Below are 17894 nucleotides of genomic sequence, written 5' to 3' on the forward strand. Positions count from 1 at the left end.
GCTTACATTGACCCCATTACAGCAGGGCAATGGGCTACTTTGTACTGTATGTACTGTGTGCCTGCTTATCTATGTCAAAGTATAGAAGTGTTGATGAGAGCAGGTCACATAGGTTCACCGTGTCTCTGCAGATTTATGTTTTACCACAGGGAAATCTCGGAGTCAGAAAGACGTCCGCAATTATCTCAGTACAGGTCGCGGGGTTCCTCAGAGTTCAACAGATTATTAGTTTTTTACAGTGTAGGCTGTGCCCAATGTTATGATGTCAAGCTGTGGAGCTAACACTATTGATTATCTTTAATGGAATCTAGTAATCCCACACTTTTCCAGGAAAGGGAGAGTGAAAAGTAATCAAGCTAGTCTGACTGGGAGGTGCATTTCACAGCCTGTTGTTGACTTGGTTATGGAACTGATATGTAGGCCTACAGTACGTATACATCAATATACAGGGTTTGAAGACTGTCCTCCCTGCTCTGACAGCTCTGAGAGTTTATAGTAGAGCCCTGCCTTGGTAGTATTGGAGGATATAATTGGGGTCCTCGATGCAGGTCTTTCCTTCCTATTCAAGTGGGTCTTGACTTTTGAATAGTACAATACTTGTAGGCTGTGGCAGAAAGGAGTTACTGTGGCAGAGTAGTAGCAGGTTAAATCCGTAAGCCTGACGTTTTGGGGGTTTGATGGCAGTATTGTTTTTTGTTCACTCCAGAGCACCATCAACCCAGTGGATGGGATCTACCTGCCTCCTCTGGATAACACTGTAGTCAACACCACCATGCCAACACAGACCACACTACCCACAGGTATTGCACATCCACTTCATTTCACACCAATAGATTCGGGAGCCTGTCGGTGTGTGTGAGTGAACAAAGTCGTATTGTCACTTAAATACATCTATGAGTACTTCATCCCACAAATGAGGCATGAATAAATACTGTACAAACAAAAAGGTAGAAGCGCACACCAGTAGTGGGGAGGTGCTGACCGCAGGAGATAAAACTATGACATGAATAAATACTGAAAATAATTTAGAAAGCTTAGACATAATTCCTTGTGTTCTGGTTTAGTTGTAAATAGCACCCCCTGCTGTTCATCCTTTCTTAACTGTCAAGAGTAAGACTATTGTGATTTATTTGATTAATCCCAAGCAGTGCAGAGGGCCAAGCAAGAGTTCTGTAGCATTACATATTAAAATTCCTTGTTCTCTGGTACTTTGTGTTATTACCTGGTTACTCTTTTTCTTTATTTTGTATTATTACCATAGTATCTGCAGTATCATTCTTCTGTAGTATGTCCTGTGTTTCATAACTGTGGTACTGCCATGGCACCTGAATTTCCCTGCGGGATCAATTAAGGTCTATATGTGTCCTCCTCAACAGACTGTTCTCAGGTGTGTAAATCAGACCTTCGGCCCTCTACGCTGCCTGTGGGTCCTGTCGTCACGGTGATGGGCAGCCTACAGACGCCAACACCAAACAGCACAGGTGAAAACAAGGCCTTTCAACTACGACTGTCGCCATCATGACATTTTACTTGATTAATTGTCATTCAAATATTTTTGTGATAACAGTTGTGTTTTTGGCCATGAACATTGGTTGGAACATACTATAAAGAAAAAAAATCTGTTTACCTTGTAGGCTTTGTGAACAAAACTTTCATAGGGCAGATATGACAACTTGAATGTACAAAGAAATGACTGGTATCAATAATCAAATGAAATATGTACTATGTACAGGCTATATATTTAATAGTTTTATACTTTATAACATGTTCAACAATAGTGTAAATATCCAATCTACAAGCTGATGATGTGTCATACCGTGATGTCTTGTGAGCTTGTAGATCAGCTATGAATACATAAAGATGTATGGAAACGGTTCTGATGATTATGCAAAAATAATTGCGATTATCTAAAATAATTGCAATCAGTGGATTGTGTAATAATTGTGACAGGCCTACCATTATTTTATTTATTTTTTATGCATTATAGTGTTCAGACCCACCTTGTTAAACCTACTTTCACATACAGAGAAGGCCGAAGTGTCTTCATTCTAAAAGGTTTTTAACTACAAATATCATCTGTTTCTTATATACAGTACTGTAATTGGGTGAAAGAACATTGTGCACCCATATCCATGTCCATGTTTTCCAAAAATATATTATTTACTAATTAGTAAGGAAAAGAGGACAGTGGAATAATAAGAAATAGATGAACAGATTTAATGTACTTCTGTAGCAGTTCCATATTAAGTACAATATGCTCTCAATAAAATGAAGGTATATTAATAATTAAGCAGTATAAGGCTAGGGGTTCTTGTTTGTTTGCATATCTGCTGAGGCAGCTGCATTAAAATGCTGCGCTGTGCACTAAGGAGGCAGGCTAGCTGCTAGTGGGACACTGGCAGTATGCAGAATTTCAGACAGCTGAACAGTACTGTAGATTGATTGAATGCTCAGATATGACTGCACTCTGGTTTTGTTACACAGAATGCCTGACTGCATTGGTTAAATTAATAGTTGAAATTGCTTTGTATATTAACCCAACCCTCTCCTTCCCCCTCTTCTCCCCTCCATCCCTCCTCCCTTGTGTCAGGGAGTGGTGCGTCAGGTCCCAGTAGTGGTGCCGGCTCCCCCGTCCGCCTCTCCCTGCCCTCTCACTCTGTGCCAGATTTCTCCTACTCCTCTAGTGAGGATGAGTTCTATGATGCTGACGAGTTCTCCCAGAGCAACACTTCTCCCAAACACTGCATAGAGTGAGTATAGCAACGATGTCCTTTACTACAGCATAGTGCGTGCAGTGGTACAGGAAGTTGTTACTAATGTACTCAGAGTGAGTATAGTGACACGTTCCTGTAACACTGCAGAGAGTGAGTATAGTAACAATGTCCTGTAACACTGCATAGTGAGAATACAGTAGCAACACCTTCCTGCACCACTGCATAGCATTCCATCTACACTAGACTGTATCTAATAGTATGTTGTCATCGCCCTTCCTCCCCTACACTGTATAAAGCAAATGTGCTGTCAGAGCACTTTACGCTATAATTACACTGTCTCTTTCATGCAGACAGGTACTGCATAGGAGGCACAGAATAGACATAGGCATGTCTAATGCAATCACATGTTTGCATGTTTTCAACAAAGTTAATACACAAGGGAGAAAAAAAATCATTCCACACTGACTTCTCTCTCTCCTCTCTCTCTCCTCTCTCTCTCTCTCTCTCTCTCTCCCTCTCTCCCTCTCTCCCCCTCTCCATTTCTCATTCCGTTTCATTTTATCAGTCCTTTGGGGCCTCCAACAACTTTGCCACTTGGTGATGAGGGAACAGTGCTGAAACGACCTGACACCAATGAATCACTCAACTCATCCATGTCCAACGGCACCACAGATGCAGGTAGGTGAATCCTTAAAGATATTACTCAAACCAGAGCGATATTTAGGATATGAAAGTGCTAGAGTGTGAACCTTGTGATATCACTGGATGTGATTGTAACCTGCCCTCCGCTGACAGATCAATTTGACAGCCATGATGACCATGAAGACATTGGCGAGTCCGAGTCGGTGGAGGAGCACAAAAGCGTCATCATGCACCTGTTGTCTCAGGTCCGACTGGGCATGGACCTCACCAAGGTAATGCACCTACATTCCTGTGTCTAAGGCTGTCATGCAATCTTACTTAATGATTCATTACTTAGTTGTGTGTTTCAATGAAAATTGGCACAATGACCAAAATAAATAATGTACCATGCCAAAATACATTATTTTATACTCTGTTGTGGACATAGTCGATCTAGAAGCAGAGTGTGAGCTTGTAGATGTTCTATTTCCACTATTTTTGAAAATGTATGAACATTTTAAAATAATTACATATTAAGATACTGGTCTACCCGTCTCTTTGACAAATGTGCAGGTAGATGGAAGAGGCCTCTCTCATCGAGACAGAAAAGGATACTTGGTTCTGTGTTTATTGGCATTCGTCTTCTGCGTGTTTCAATAGTGTGTAATAATATTTCTTAACATTTTACAGGTGGTCTTACCAACTTTCATCTTGGAGAGGAGGTCTTTATTAGAAATGTATGCAGACTTCTTTGCACATCCCGACTTATTTGTCAGGTATGTCACTTACTTCAGTGCCGTTCCATGAACACAGGCGTTGGTGCCTCTGTTGTTGTTGCCCTAACAAAAAGAAACCATAACAATATCTTAATTGTCCTGATATGACCAATCACACCCATCTGGTACTTATCTTTTTTTTTTTTTACAGTGCTAATGTTTTTTTTTTTTTTTTATCAAATGTTTTTTTTATTAAAGACAAAAAATCACAATAAGATACGTTAACATCATGAATGACTAAAGAAAACAAGAAACAAAAAACACAAAAACACAAAAACAAACAATCCCACCCACCCCTCCCCCCGAGACCAAAGATGCCAAAAAATGTCAGTACTCTTACTACTGTGCAAATGGGAACAATAAATAAATAAATGAATGAAAATAATAATAACAATAATAATGACTAAATCATGCCCGTAACCAAATCTGCAATACCAGACCAAATCTCGATGTTTTCCTCTTTTGCACCATGCAATCTTGCTGTAGACATTTCTAGATAAATGATATCTAGAAAGGTCAAAGCCCATTGGCGAAATGACAATGTATGAGGCGGTTTCCAGCGCGAAGCAACCATCTTCTTTGCGGCTGTTACGCCAGCAAAGAAGACACGAATACGGGTATTATTTAATAGCAACTGGGATACATCATTTAATAAGAATAGAGATGGGGAGGGTGTGATGTTAATTTGTAGTATAATCGAAAGTTTGAGTGCTAATGTTTTGAGATATTTAAAGTGTGTGACTTCTGCTCTGTGCCCCCTGTAGCATTGCTGACCAGGAGGAGCCCCGGGACCGCATCGTACAGGTGGTGAAATGGTACCTGTCAGCGTTCCATGCAGGGAGGAAAGGTTCGGTAGCCAAGAAGCCCTACAACCCCATCCTGGGGGAGGTCTTCTACTGCCACTGGGATCTGCCTGATGAGACAGAGGAACCCAGTCAACCCACTCTGCCCCTGCCTGCAGTCAATCAGCAGGTGGATGTTGTTTCTTTCTTGTCACACTGAATGAATATTATAATTACCGTAGGTACTGAATATTACATTACAATATGAAGTTGCAAACGTTATGTACATTTTGTATCCCCCCCCCCCCCCTTTATTCATTATTTGTTAAACTTTCCTTCCTTACAGGAGACACTATCAGATGGTCCACTTCCATGGTCTTCGCCCAACAGTGTGTGTTTTGTAGCAGAGCAGGTCTCTCACCACCCTCCCAGTGAGTATCTGACCCTCTCACGTCCCCTCCTGGCATTGAATGAAAGCTTCATAGAAGCCTGTCTTAAACATTTATACAATGTCACTGGAATGCTTTGATTTGGTGATAACCTGGATGGCGATGAAAACATCTCCACCCTCTTTTCCCCAGTTTCTGCATTTTACGCAGAGTGTTACAGTAAGAAAATCCAGTTCAACGCTCACATCTGGACTAAGTCGAAATTCCTAGGGATGTCAATAGGTGTCCACAATATCGGCCAAGGTATATAGGATTCGCTTACACAATTAAAAGTTTAAATCACTTTCATGAATAGCTACACATTTTAAACAAAAAGGGTTGTGCTGTGTGTAACACTCATTTGTGTTTTCCTGTATGTGATCTAGGCTGCGTTTCATGTTTGGAACATGACGAACACTACATCCTCACTTTCCCTAATGGTTATGGCAGGTACTTATTATTATTATTATTAATATTAGTTATAACATCTACCAATATATTTACAAAGGGTTTTTAAGTTCTATGTAACACCACAAGTTAGTGCTTTACAGAATAAATAATGTGAATGAGAAAAATGGTATCTTATGGTGTCTTTAATTATAGTAGACTATCTTTACTTTTACTTTGTCGGGCGACCGTGGTGCTTGCTGAAATGGACTTTGAACTGATACACGTGTTCATACCCGTTTCTATCTCTTCAGATCAATCCTGACGGTGCCATGGGTGGAGCTGGGTGGGGAGTGTACCATCAACTGCTCCAAGACGGGCTACAGTGCCAACATTGTGTTCCATACCAAGCCTTTCTACGGTGGCAAGAAACACCGGGTCACTGCAGAAATTTTGTAAGAGGTCTCCTCTCAAATTGTGTAGCACAGTTTTAATGGGTTTCTGTGTCATCCTAAAAAATAAAATAAAATAGTTAATTTAGGATCTGTTCACACTACTCGCCTGTTATGAAGAAAAAGCACTGCCTAATGGCTCGTACACACTGCACGATATTTGCTCAGATTATGCTGTTGGGATCGTTTTTTGCGCTCGCCGACAAAACTCCCGATCTGACGCAAGATCGGGTTTTGAGGTTTTGCTCGCGGTGTGTGAAAGGAGCTGTGAGAAGATCCAGTGCTGATAAAAGCGCTCACTGACGCCTTCCCGACCGGTTCTGAATATCTAGCAGGTTTGATATTTGGCTGTCTCCCCGACTGGACATCGTATCTTGGGTCTCGCGCTTGTATGGCACCTTGCACGTACGTGAGATGTAAAAATGAATTTAGTCGATTTAGTGTCGATTTAGTGTGTCCTGTAGTGTGAAATACATAACGATCTGATGACTCGCCAACAACTCCTACAGTGTGTAGGGGCCATTAAGGGCATTTTCTGCTGAAAATCTTCCACAACCTCGACCATGACCTCCATTTGGATGATGCTTGTTTTAAAGCTTACTTCAGGCTAAGCTAGGGGCAATTTGAAGACATGTTGTGGAGGGTTGAACCAGCAATCTTGAGACACACACAGTTGAGTATATCGTGTTTGGTCAGCTGATAAAAGGTGGCCTAGAGCATTTCTCAAAAATGTTACACTACTCAAAGTTTTTAATGTAAAAAGGATAGTGTGAACACATGCCCTTAAGTCTGGCCATCATTTTACACATGGCCTCAACTATAAACCATTACACTAACCTTCGACTTGAGAGTTGGTTTGCATTAGTTCTCTCTGCAATATCGTCAGGAGGGCGCTTAATTCCATGTAGTATTAAATGTGTGAAATTACGTGGGCCAATGGCATTTAAAACACTTCAAAGGAACAAATTACCTACTTTTTAGGCATTTGAATTAAAACAAGCATTGTTCTTATGTGCTTTTTGCAGTGGGCCTAACGATAAGAAGTCTTTCTGCTCCATAGAGGGAGAGTGGAATGGAGTGATGTTTGCCAAGTGGGCATCTGGGGTAGGTTGATTTATTGGATTTTAGATTTTGATACTTTTCACGTCAAGGTATCCTGACTAAGGTGTAATTGGCAAGCAGATCCTCTCCAAACACTGCTGATGCGTTATCATCTCCTAACTGCTGTTTTTTCTTTTTTATTCTGGCAGGAGAACTCCTTGTTCATAGATACTAAAAAGATGGGACTCATTAAAAAGAAGGTTCGGAAGCTGGAGGACCAGCTGGAATATGAGTCTCGCTGGTGAGAATGAGTGATCATATTGCTATGGGGAAATTATAACTTTGAATCCGACACTTTATGAACATTAAGTACTATGAGTATCAAGCTTTGCTGTCATTGCACCTGGTCTTGTTATTATTAACACATATGCACAGTTCTGGACATTTCTCCTCTTACAAACATTAGAAAACCACTAAGGCAGCCAAACGAGTTAGGAGGCGTACCACCTGGGCCCAGTACTCTGATCCATGAGTCCCTGGTTTTTGATTCCCAGTCAGCAGGACCATTTGCGGAAGATGATTAATTCCCTTACTCTTCTCTATTCACATTTCTCTTCTCTCCACTGTCACTTTTAAATTCACATTTCTCTTCTCTCCACTGTCACTTTTAAATTCACATTTCTCTTCTCTCCACTGTCACTTTTAAATTCACATTTCTCTTCTCTCCACTGTCACTTTTAAATTCACATTTCTCTTCTTTCCACTGTCACTTTTAAATAAAGGCTTAAAAATACCAAGAGAATAACACACACTCATCTCATACATTGTGGAATTTCCACAGCAATATCCGTGTGTACTATCATTAGCGTGGGACCTGTTGCCTGTCCACTAATTAACAGCTGGACTGCAGTCTCACTGAAGAACATCAGGTTCTCAACATTTTACTGATGTAAAGTACCCAGAAAAGAGTGTCTTGTGGTACATTTCACAAATACTGTGTTATTAAAACCATACTAGTGATCTTCGCCTATACCCTACTCATGAAAACGAAATGGTCTCTTTTTGTGTATTTATATCTTGACCCTTCAGCTTATGGAAAGACGTGACACTGAACCTGAAACTGAAGTACATCGATGCAGCGACAGAAGCCAAACATCGGCTCGAGGAGAAACAGAGAGCTGAGGCCCGAGAGAGGAAGGAGAATGAACAACAGTGGGAGACGAGGGTGAGGCTTACTCACCATCTAAACGGTTCTTCATTTGTCCATGGGTCATGTGACAATTCAGAAACCCATGTTGCTGACCAGCTGTTGATCGGGCTGGCCATACTGTATGTCTTTATTACTCCTGATATATGGACAGTTCAGATCTTTTCCTTCCGTAGTAGTCAAATCGCTAAGTTGGTCATGAAATTATAAAATTATGCTCCATATGATGTCGTTTTATTTAGGGCTATATAGAATTGAATTTGTTTAACTAAATTAAAAAGAGTGCACTTTAAATGTCTTGAATCATGGTTATGATTCTTTGTTCTCCTCTTTTCAAGTTGTTCCACGAGGATGGAGAGTGCTGGATCTATGATGAGCCTCTACTAAAGAGATTAGCTTCTCAAGGGTACTAGGGAAGACGGCACACAACCTGACACACTCAACACACACACACACACACACACACACACACACACACACACACACACACACACCACAGAGTCTTCATAAGAACTCTTTTGCAAACCACTTCTTATCCAAGCCTTGGAATGACTGACTGATGATTGAATATGTACACAGCTTTGCATTTGACGATAAAACAATGTTGAATGAATTCAATGGGGGGGGAAAAAACTCAAAGATGTATAACGAAAATTAGTAACGCTCCTCCACTCGTTTGGTCAACTCCACCTCCACCACCATCGATACTGCTCCACCCTCCCACCGTAAGACCACCTGATGCTGAGCTGAGATGGGACTTTCCATGGATCTCCACTTCCTCTGTGTGCCATCTCTCAACCTCAACACAGTCCTTCAGCAGTTCCACATGACGAACGCAAGAAGCCCTCTCCATTTGTTTGGGTGGAGCTGATGCTGTTCAGATCATAAACACACCTCAACAAACAAAACAGCGTTCTACATCTCAGGGAATCTGGTGACTGAGGAAAGAAAGCTGCTGTCCCCCTCCCAAGTGTCTGACAGCTTCATACCGTGGTGGAACTCAATCATCACAACAGGGTGGGGGAGGATTTTGCCACTTGCCTACAACTAGTTACAACTGTTGTTTATATATAGATATGTATGATCAATATATAAATATATATTCTTTTTTTATTTTCTCTTTTTTTCATTCTTTGAATAGTTAAAAAATACTTGAGGATAATCATTCCACTTTACTTTTGACATTCTGACCCCATTTCTCATGCACCAACATTGCCTCTGCTTATAGATTAACCATATTTAACCCTACCGTCCCTATTTCGGGCATGTAATTATAGGCGAGAATCTACAAGTTCACAATGTGTCACATGTGATTAGTTGTGTGAGCTTGTAGATCTGCTTTTTTCTCTCTGCAACACCGCCGTGAGTATAAAATGGGGCTAAAGTGGTTAATGCTTCAACATCCTTTTTCTGTCTATGCTGCTATCCAAACGCAAGCCCTGAGTTAAGCTGTAGGTTCTACAAACAGACTGGACAAAAGCTGTGATAGATTTGTTAAGATGTAGGCAATATATAAAGCTGTTTTTGTATTGGTCATCAATGGATAAAATTATACATTGACTGCACTTGTATGAGCTCCAAAATGTGTAGGAAACGAGACACAAAAGAGTCTCTTTGACTCTTATGGTCCACAGGTATTGGTTTCGAAATGTTCCCTGGTGGGTTTTAAAGCCATTTATGGCCATATGATTGTTTACTCGTACTGTAGTGTTTCCAGTTTATTTAATAGCCAGGTGATGAGGTTAGAGAAGGGCAAGTCATTAAAGTTGTGTCTTATTCTATCCCTCCTCTTACCTACAGTCAATTCTTTCAAAACACATTGCTTGCAGAAATCAATGTGTGTTGAGAGGAAACGAGGATGCAAATACAAGCTTTTGAGTCACACAAACTGTTTTTAACGGTAATGAGTCCTAATTGTTTTGGTCTTGTTGGCTGGCATATTAGCCTATGTATAATGTTTTTCTATCAAACATATGACCAACCAAAAAATGGCTTACTGCCCCAACCTAGTTCAATCATAGTTAAATCTCCCATACATACCAACGTTAGTCACATCTTAATGTGGAGTTACAAAGAAAATGATGGCCCTCTCTTCTAAAGTATGATGACATTGCTGGCATAAATAAGCTGCTCATTAAGAAATACTATTTGTTAGGTAGCCTACTAGCTTATAACATTTGCTTACACAATAACACGTCTGAGGCAGAAATAATTCTGTGAAGTATTGAGTAATACGTTTCAGGTAGGTTTTTTTCTAAATGCATATACAGTATTTTGGAATAAAGCCCTTAAAATGTTGACTTTTCATGTGATATGAGAGACCAAGAGTGATATATTTTAGAAGTTTACTGAGATATTCAGTGTGCAATGTTACCTTGGATATTTCAACGACTGAGGTTTTGTTGATTGTTCCTCATAGATGCTGTATTTGACTAGTTGATAAAGCACGTTGATTCACAATTTGGCCTTGGGAGTCTCTTAAAAGGTGGTTTTGACTACGGGAATTATAATTATGCATATTTTGGTGATGTGTGCCTACCCATTGATATCCTATGGTGAAAATCTCAACATGCAGGTTGTACTGTAACGGTTCGATTTAATTTATCATCTGTCAAAATCAGTTTTCTAGGAATATGCCAATTAAAATTAGCAGAGGTTGTACAAAATTCAAAGCCATTACTTCCCCCCCTTCATGTTGTCTGTAAATTATATTGAATTGAGGCTTTGCCACACATTTCAATATCGGTATTGCTTGATAGAAAGCAATCAATACAAAATGTATTTTTTATTTCATTCTGATCATAACCATTGATTGTATCAAAGTTTCCTGTTTGTTGATGCATAATAGGCCTATTAAATCTCCATGAATTTACTCGAGGTAGGCTATTGTATTTACTTTACAAACCTAGCACATGATGACAAGTTTTTTTTTGTTCAGCATGATTTTGTGGCCAATGGTGTAAGGGCATTATTATCAATAAAGAGGTGTCAATCTTTAGGCCAGATATTTACATGTACTGACTTGTCCACTGTACACAAGCAGATCATGACCTCTCAATCAGAATCGTATTGTACTGCACTGCTAAGGAACAGTAGGTGGTGCAATTGAAAGCATCCATGGTGTAGCAGCCTCACGGGATGCGATATTTGCTACTATTAGTAGCCGGCGGGGTAAAACGAGCGTACGCTTGGAAATGGTCGCCTATGAATACAATATTAGCTCACGGGATGGGTAGATTGATTGAAATATTTATTAACAGTTTGCAGAATTACAGTACATTTCAAGCACAAACTCAATACAAAGACTGTTAACTGTGAGTGGACGACCCAATTAAGCATTACACTTGTTTACAAGAGGGTCCACCATACCATGTGCAGTGAAGACAGAAGAGAAGACATGACTGAAGAGCACCCTTTTCGGATTGTCGTATCAAAAAAGTAAATTCCCAGAGAACTACAGATGTCTGTACCGGTCATGCCATGGCTGCCATTCAATCCGGAAGAACTCCCCACGGCATCCGGCAGAACTTCTGTTACACTCTAAAAGGTTACACTGCATGACATTTAATATTTTCATATTCAAATGTGTTCAAATTGTTTAACATGTTATTGTACTTATTTTTACGCTCTCAAGTTGGTGCGCGTAATCAGTAGCTGCATCTAAGGATGTATCCATAGAGATGTATCAGAGAAAGTAGGACCGCCCTTTCCCATAAGGCTATGCGGCTCCCCTATATAAACACCATCCGCCCCGGAACATCCTCCTCTTCCCCTCTCTGCTTGTTCTATAAGGTATGATATACGTGTCTTCCTTGCACGATTTCGAGCGTTAACCCGTTTAGGAACGATTGATTGTTTTTTGTGTACATATTTAATGTGTTTAGTGATTACTTATCCTGTGCCGTGCGTCACTGTTAAGGTGCGTGCCGGTTTGTAATTGTAAACCGGTTTAATGTTTGTACTAGCGTTAGCAGGCCTGCTTCACCACGTGTTTCCAACACACTTCGTCAACTAGCTATCAAGCTAATGACTGAATGGCTCATACACATACAGTAACCATTGCACCAGTTTACCATGCTCTTAATGATGAATATACGTGTTGGTAGGGACATCTGACTATTGTTGAGGAAACGCCAACCATTCTGATCGCATGGAGCAATATTCTAAAAGCTTACGTACCTTAACGTGGTCATGCATATGTCTTGACTACCGGTATATAGTTGTGGTTTTACGGATTTGTCTAAGTGTGTTTTTACCTTTTTGTTTTTAAGGCCTGCAATTGACAACGAGATGGATGCGGTCTTGAGGTAAGCGACCCTAAAGTTAGCTCTGGTCCATAGCCCTAATGCTAATTCTGGCCATGGGACCTATGGCGTCTAGCTCTCGCATGAAATGCAGACCAGCCTCTCTTCTGTAGCGGGAATATAAAGCACGTTTTACCTACTCACCAATACAAAGACTAATTAGAAAACCTACTTTCCTTAGTGGATGCACTCTGGTCCCCCCACCACATGTATAATATCAACTTTTTGTCCAGAAGGGCATTGTTTTAACTGGACTGGAAAATATTTCCTATGAGGTTTTTCCCGTAGCAATATCGGTAGAGGCCGCAGTGGAGTAAGTAAAACGCCCCCTCCCCGTGGAAAAACAATCTTTCTGGTCAAAAAGTACGTGTGTGCCAAGAGTGCGTCCACTAAGGAAAGTAGGCTTTCTAATTACACAATCCGTCTTTGTATTAGGTAAAACGTTCTTTATATTCCCACTACAGAGGAGAGGCTGGTCTGAGAGCAAGATGCCATCCCCTAAACATACTAAAGTGATTTTTGCATGCAGGTCATTAACCTGAATTTCAAAACTGTAGAAAATAAAGTTTTATAAACTCAACCTAACCCTCCTTAAATCTACAGTATGGTTGTCACTAGTGTGGTTACACTAATTGTGCAATTTCGTGTTTGGTTTACCATCTTGATCTATAAATGATGGCTAGTCTTCCAACACTGAAGTCGATGATGAATTCATATATAAGAGTAGTGGACAGATGTGATAGCTGACTAATTATATACTGAGACTTTACTTGGATGTCTAACTTACCACCTCCTTAAATCTACAGTCTTGTCTCATCACTAATTGTGCAATTTCTTGTCAGGTTTAACATCTTGCACAGCACATGCAAGTCAAAGAATCGTCACAGAAGCGCATGCAAGTCATGGAATCTACACAGGTACATGACTAATAAATGATGGCTCAACTTCCAACACTGAAGTCTATGATGAATTCATATATAAGAGTAGTGGACAGATGTGATATCTGACTAATTATATACTGAGACTTTACTTGGATGTCTAATTTACCAGTATCCATCATTGTTTACTAAACAAGTTTCCTTAATAGGTATTGGAGAGATTGAAGATGTGAGGAGACTCATGGTTTACGGTATGCATTACTTGATAGTCACAATATGGTAAAACTGTCTGTGCTACAATGATGACAATTATTTGCTACTCTTGACAAAGATGATGAAACTTTTCCACTAATTTCTCAGATTCTGAGGCACTTAAGTTGTGACTTAAGTGATCGCTAAGTAAGGTGTTATTCAGTTAACCGGTTATGCTTTTTTACAGAATCTAACCATAAGTGCTGAAGCATCCAAAACAGGTAATGAGGATATTGTATCTTTGGCCTGTACTTAAACTGTCAATGATGATTTGTTAAAACAATGGGAATCTCTCTGAAAATTATGAAAGATGTTTGTTTTCCTGATGGCAGTAGATGCTACAAAACTCTTGCATGTTACTTTTTTGTGTAATTCTTACCAAACATTTTGGTTTCATTTCGCAGATGACTGTCTAGGAATGATGACTTGTCAAGTGAAGCTTGGCAGTAATTTCCCCAGGTAATGCTAATTTGCCTATAGCTGATCTTGCATGTCTCCCTGGAAATAAAAACGTCTGGGTTCCTGAGGCATGCATTTAAATGCAAGACTCACCCACTAACCTTAACTAGCCAACAGGCTAATGCCCATAGGCCTACAACAATTGCAACGATTATCCATGCTTAAATGATGAATATAAGTGTTGGTAGGGACATCTGACTATTGCTGAGGAAACGCCAACCATTCTGATAGCCTCTACTAAAACAAGCATGCATGCAGTACATGGTTAATTGGATGCAAAGCTAATTTTCTTTTCTTTCCTCTTTAGACTGGTGACTGGCTCCCCAGTTAAAAGTCAAGGACTCCGGCTTATATGAAGGTCAGTTTTGAATTTACAACTGTAGGGTGTTGATGCATGATACGATGATGATCGCATAGTTCAGCTGACATCTGTGATGAACAATTAGCTTAAGTCTTTCGCTCCTATCTGATGTATCAATCCTGTCTATGTTAGCCAGTTGATGATCACTGCACTGTATTGATTGTCAAATTTGTTACAGGATTCTGAAGCTCCCCAGATATGCCTTTTGGTAGGTATTATCACTTTAAAGTGCTTGAAACTAATTTCTTGATACAATGATGATTGCATAGTTCAGCTGATAATTGTGATGAACAAGCAGCTAAAGTCTTTCGCTCCTATCTGATAGTATCAAAATCCTGTCTATAGAAATTAATACATATGAATTGAACTGCACCATGTTTAATGGAAAATTTATTTTATAGGATGTTGGTGAAATGTGATTTGCGACTCTCCCACAGAGGTTGTTTTCAGTTTTGGTAAGTATAGCCATTTAAGCACCCAGTTATTTTTCTTTGACAATCTTGATGTGATGATTCAGAATCAGGTCTCTGATCCATTTGAGGACATTTATCTTTTATTAACTGATCTAGATTGTATCTAGAGTGTATACATTAATAATTCTTTAAAATTAAGAATGCTAATATTTTACTCCCGTTTTGACTTTTCAGATGTGCAATTCCATTGCACTGTGAAAGATGTAGAGGATACCAGAACATCCAAGTGAGTAGTCTGTAGTGCATGTCTCAGAACAGGTTATATTGGATCTTTTCCTAGCATGGCTGGGTATGAGATAAAAACATAAAATTCTATTAACTCATATAAATTGGGTTACAAATCTTTTTCCCAGCTGCCCTCATTCTAGTTAAAGAATCCAATATAAGTATGTATCATACTTTAGACATACAGTATTGTGAGGACATGGCCTGGCCATGTGAGTACTGATGTACATGCTCTAAAGTTTTTCATCTGACCTATGTGATGATAAAGTACATGCTGACCAAACCATGGAGTCAGTGTAATATTAGCTCTAGCTGAAGTGGTCGGTACTGGTATGAGTTTGAGTGCAACATCTGCAGCCTTTTCTAATGTCTACCTTTTCTTCAGGAATGGCAACATTTTGGCTGTCTGGAATGGCACAACTTTTGAGGTAAGACACTAAATTGAATCAAATTGAGTCATGGCTTTATATGGGTTCAGTGATGTTTTTACAAATGTCTGACCTGAACATCAATGTGTGGATAATGGATTTACTGAGTAACCTTTGTAGACTGAATTCCTCTTTTATATATTGGTAATATTTTCTAACTTGCTGTTTATTCCCTTCAGGTGACTGGAATCTGGATTGACATATGGTAAGCTTTACATGAAAAGCCTTTGCCTTTGAATGGCATAGCCAAAAGAGCCTGTTCATTCGTTTGTGGCTCTTGTACAAGTACCCATTTTCTATAAGCTCTAGATCCAATAGTTTGGATCTACACTGTTTACTGCACTCCCATTCCCATATAATTAAACTTGACTACACTAGACATACCCAATCTTAAACTGAACCTTAACACTAAATGAAATTGGGTGGCTTTGCTCTAGCGCCGATTAGGACCCCTAGCTTGGCATGCTTCATAGGCTGCCCGCAGAGTGACACCATTTGCCTACGAAGTGGGACCTCGAGTCCAAGCCGCCGTGGAGTGAGTTTAGTTTGGATCTTGATATTCAATACATCATGGGTATTTGTTCAGGAGTCACTAGCTGCATGATGCTCTGTCTCAATTAAACCTATGATGACAAGATTCTGCCAAATGAATTCCATGATTATACTCCTACCGTTCCATATTTTTCTGAGGTTTTGTTTAAAATGTAAAGACTGTTACATGTTGCTAAATGTTGCTAGTTACTGATCCATCTTTGCAATCTCATCAGGTTACTGCTGTCTCTGGGGGTATTCATGAAGGTGACTGGAATTTGGAATGACATGGTAAGCTTTTTTTGTTCAACGTTTCTTTTTTTTTTTACACCAAATAATAATGAACAATCGAACAACAGTAAAACATACGAATCAATGAAAACAAAAACGGAAGAAAGAAACAAAACATGCATAAAAAAGAAACAGAAAAACAGCTTGACATAACTACTATTGTACAGCATTTTCTAAGTTGAGTTAGGCAGGAGAAGAGCTGGAGACATGACTCACAATACACTTCAGTTATATAAAAGCATTTTTTTCAGACACAACAACCACTACATGACACTTATACAGACCCAACAACCTCTACACATATATTGAAACACCCAAATACAATATCACAAATTGAAGCCTACACAAAGCGTTCTCTAGAAAGGCCAAAAAAGCTCTGAATCCAGGAGTTTGGGTCACACTTATGGGTTAACTGCCCTCTATAAACTTGACTACACTAAGCATACCCAATCTTGAAGATCCCTAAACAAAAGTTAACACATGAAATTAGGCTTGTTTTGCTCTGGGTACTTGTTCAGGAACCACTTAACTACTTAATCCTATGCAACCTATGATGACAAGATTCTGCCAAATGAATTCCTTGATTATACTACTGTTCCATAATTCTGAGGTTGTGTAGAAAATGTAAAGACTACAGTACAGTGTTGGCTACATGTTGCTAGTTAATGATCATTCTTTGTCTTGTCTCATCAGGTTGCTGTCTGGGGATTCCTGAAGTCTTTGTATGTGCCTTGCAGTGGTGTTGTGCCAACAAAACATAATATAGCTGCTCAACTAAGTGCTGTACAGAAGGAATGCATGAAAATAAAAACCTATGCACTTGATTGAATACTTGCTTACTTTTTGACAGTTCCTTTGGTCTTACTACATGTCTGAAGCTTGGTGTAGTTTAAAACAAATGTGTAAAGTTTCAACCTTACTGCTTGAGCTCACTATGAAACTTTTAGTATCTATGATTGCTTAGATTTTCCTTGTCAGATCTCAGCCATGTTGCTCAAACCTACAATGTGATTTTAATCCTTGGTGGTTCCATGATTACTGAAAGTCTAAAACTAGGCTTTGCCTTGGGGCTTTATTTCTATTCAGGAGTTTAATATTGTGACTGACGGCTTTAAGAATGGTAACTGTCTTTGGAATTTCTGGTGAGGTTACTAGAACGGGTTCTGGCTGTGGCCATCAGAAAGGGGGAAAACTGCCAGGCACCTCCACATTGATCAAATGTTTCCGATTGTTTGTATACCGGTAATCCCCCTCCTACACACCCATTGGGGAACCCTGGGTCCC

At 39.7% G+C, this 17894-nt stretch overlaps 1 protein-coding gene and 1 long non-coding RNA gene across 5 annotated transcripts in view; both read left to right on the forward strand.

Annotated features, from left to right (window-relative positions):
• The window catches only part of osbpl9 (oxysterol binding protein-like 9), a 39298-nt gene extending 28013 nt beyond the window's left edge, over positions 1 to 11285 (forward strand). For all 3 annotated transcript variants that reach the window (XM_080770845.1, XM_080770846.1, XM_080770847.1), the window contains 15 exons: positions 707 to 800; positions 1377 to 1481; positions 2591 to 2750; positions 3280 to 3392; positions 3510 to 3628; positions 4026 to 4111; positions 4876 to 5083; positions 5240 to 5324; positions 5475 to 5585; positions 5708 to 5771; positions 6023 to 6163; positions 7186 to 7264; positions 7411 to 7502; positions 8291 to 8426; positions 8747 to 11285. In XM_080770845.1, the coding sequence (XP_080626971.1) occupies positions 707 to 800; positions 1377 to 1481; positions 2591 to 2750; positions 3280 to 3392; positions 3510 to 3628; positions 4026 to 4111; positions 4876 to 5083; positions 5240 to 5324; positions 5475 to 5585; positions 5708 to 5771; positions 6023 to 6163; positions 7186 to 7264; positions 7411 to 7502; positions 8291 to 8426; positions 8747 to 8821 (1668 nt within the window). In that variant the 3' untranslated portion in view covers positions 8822 to 11285. The remainder of the gene's footprint in view (positions 1 to 706; positions 801 to 1376; positions 1482 to 2590; positions 2751 to 3279; positions 3393 to 3509; positions 3629 to 4025; positions 4112 to 4875; positions 5084 to 5239; positions 5325 to 5474; positions 5586 to 5707; positions 5772 to 6022; positions 6164 to 7185; positions 7265 to 7410; positions 7503 to 8290; positions 8427 to 8746) is intronic.
• An 897-nt stretch (positions 11286 to 12182) lies between these two features.
• Positions 12183 to 17434, forward strand: LOC308320532. 2 transcript variants are annotated; one of them, XR_013964542.1, is made up of 14 exons: positions 12183 to 12200; positions 12680 to 12715; positions 13555 to 13629; positions 13800 to 13841; positions 14030 to 14063; positions 14247 to 14301; positions 14609 to 14663; positions 14841 to 14870; positions 15064 to 15117; positions 15310 to 15361; positions 15746 to 15788; positions 15968 to 15993; positions 16556 to 16610; positions 17304 to 17434. It is a non-coding gene; the product is annotated as an uncharacterized lncRNA (long non-coding RNA). The 2 variants fall into 2 exon arrangements; XR_013964543.1 differs by having other exon boundaries at positions 14609 to 14659.
• Positions 17435 to 17894: the final 460 nt, after the last annotated feature.

Source organism: Protomyctophum bolini (assembly GCF_963924005.1).
Source record: "Protomyctophum bolini genome assembly, chromosome: 8".
NCBI classification, from domain to species: domain Eukaryota; kingdom Metazoa; phylum Chordata; class Actinopteri; order Myctophiformes; family Myctophidae; genus Protomyctophum; species Protomyctophum bolini.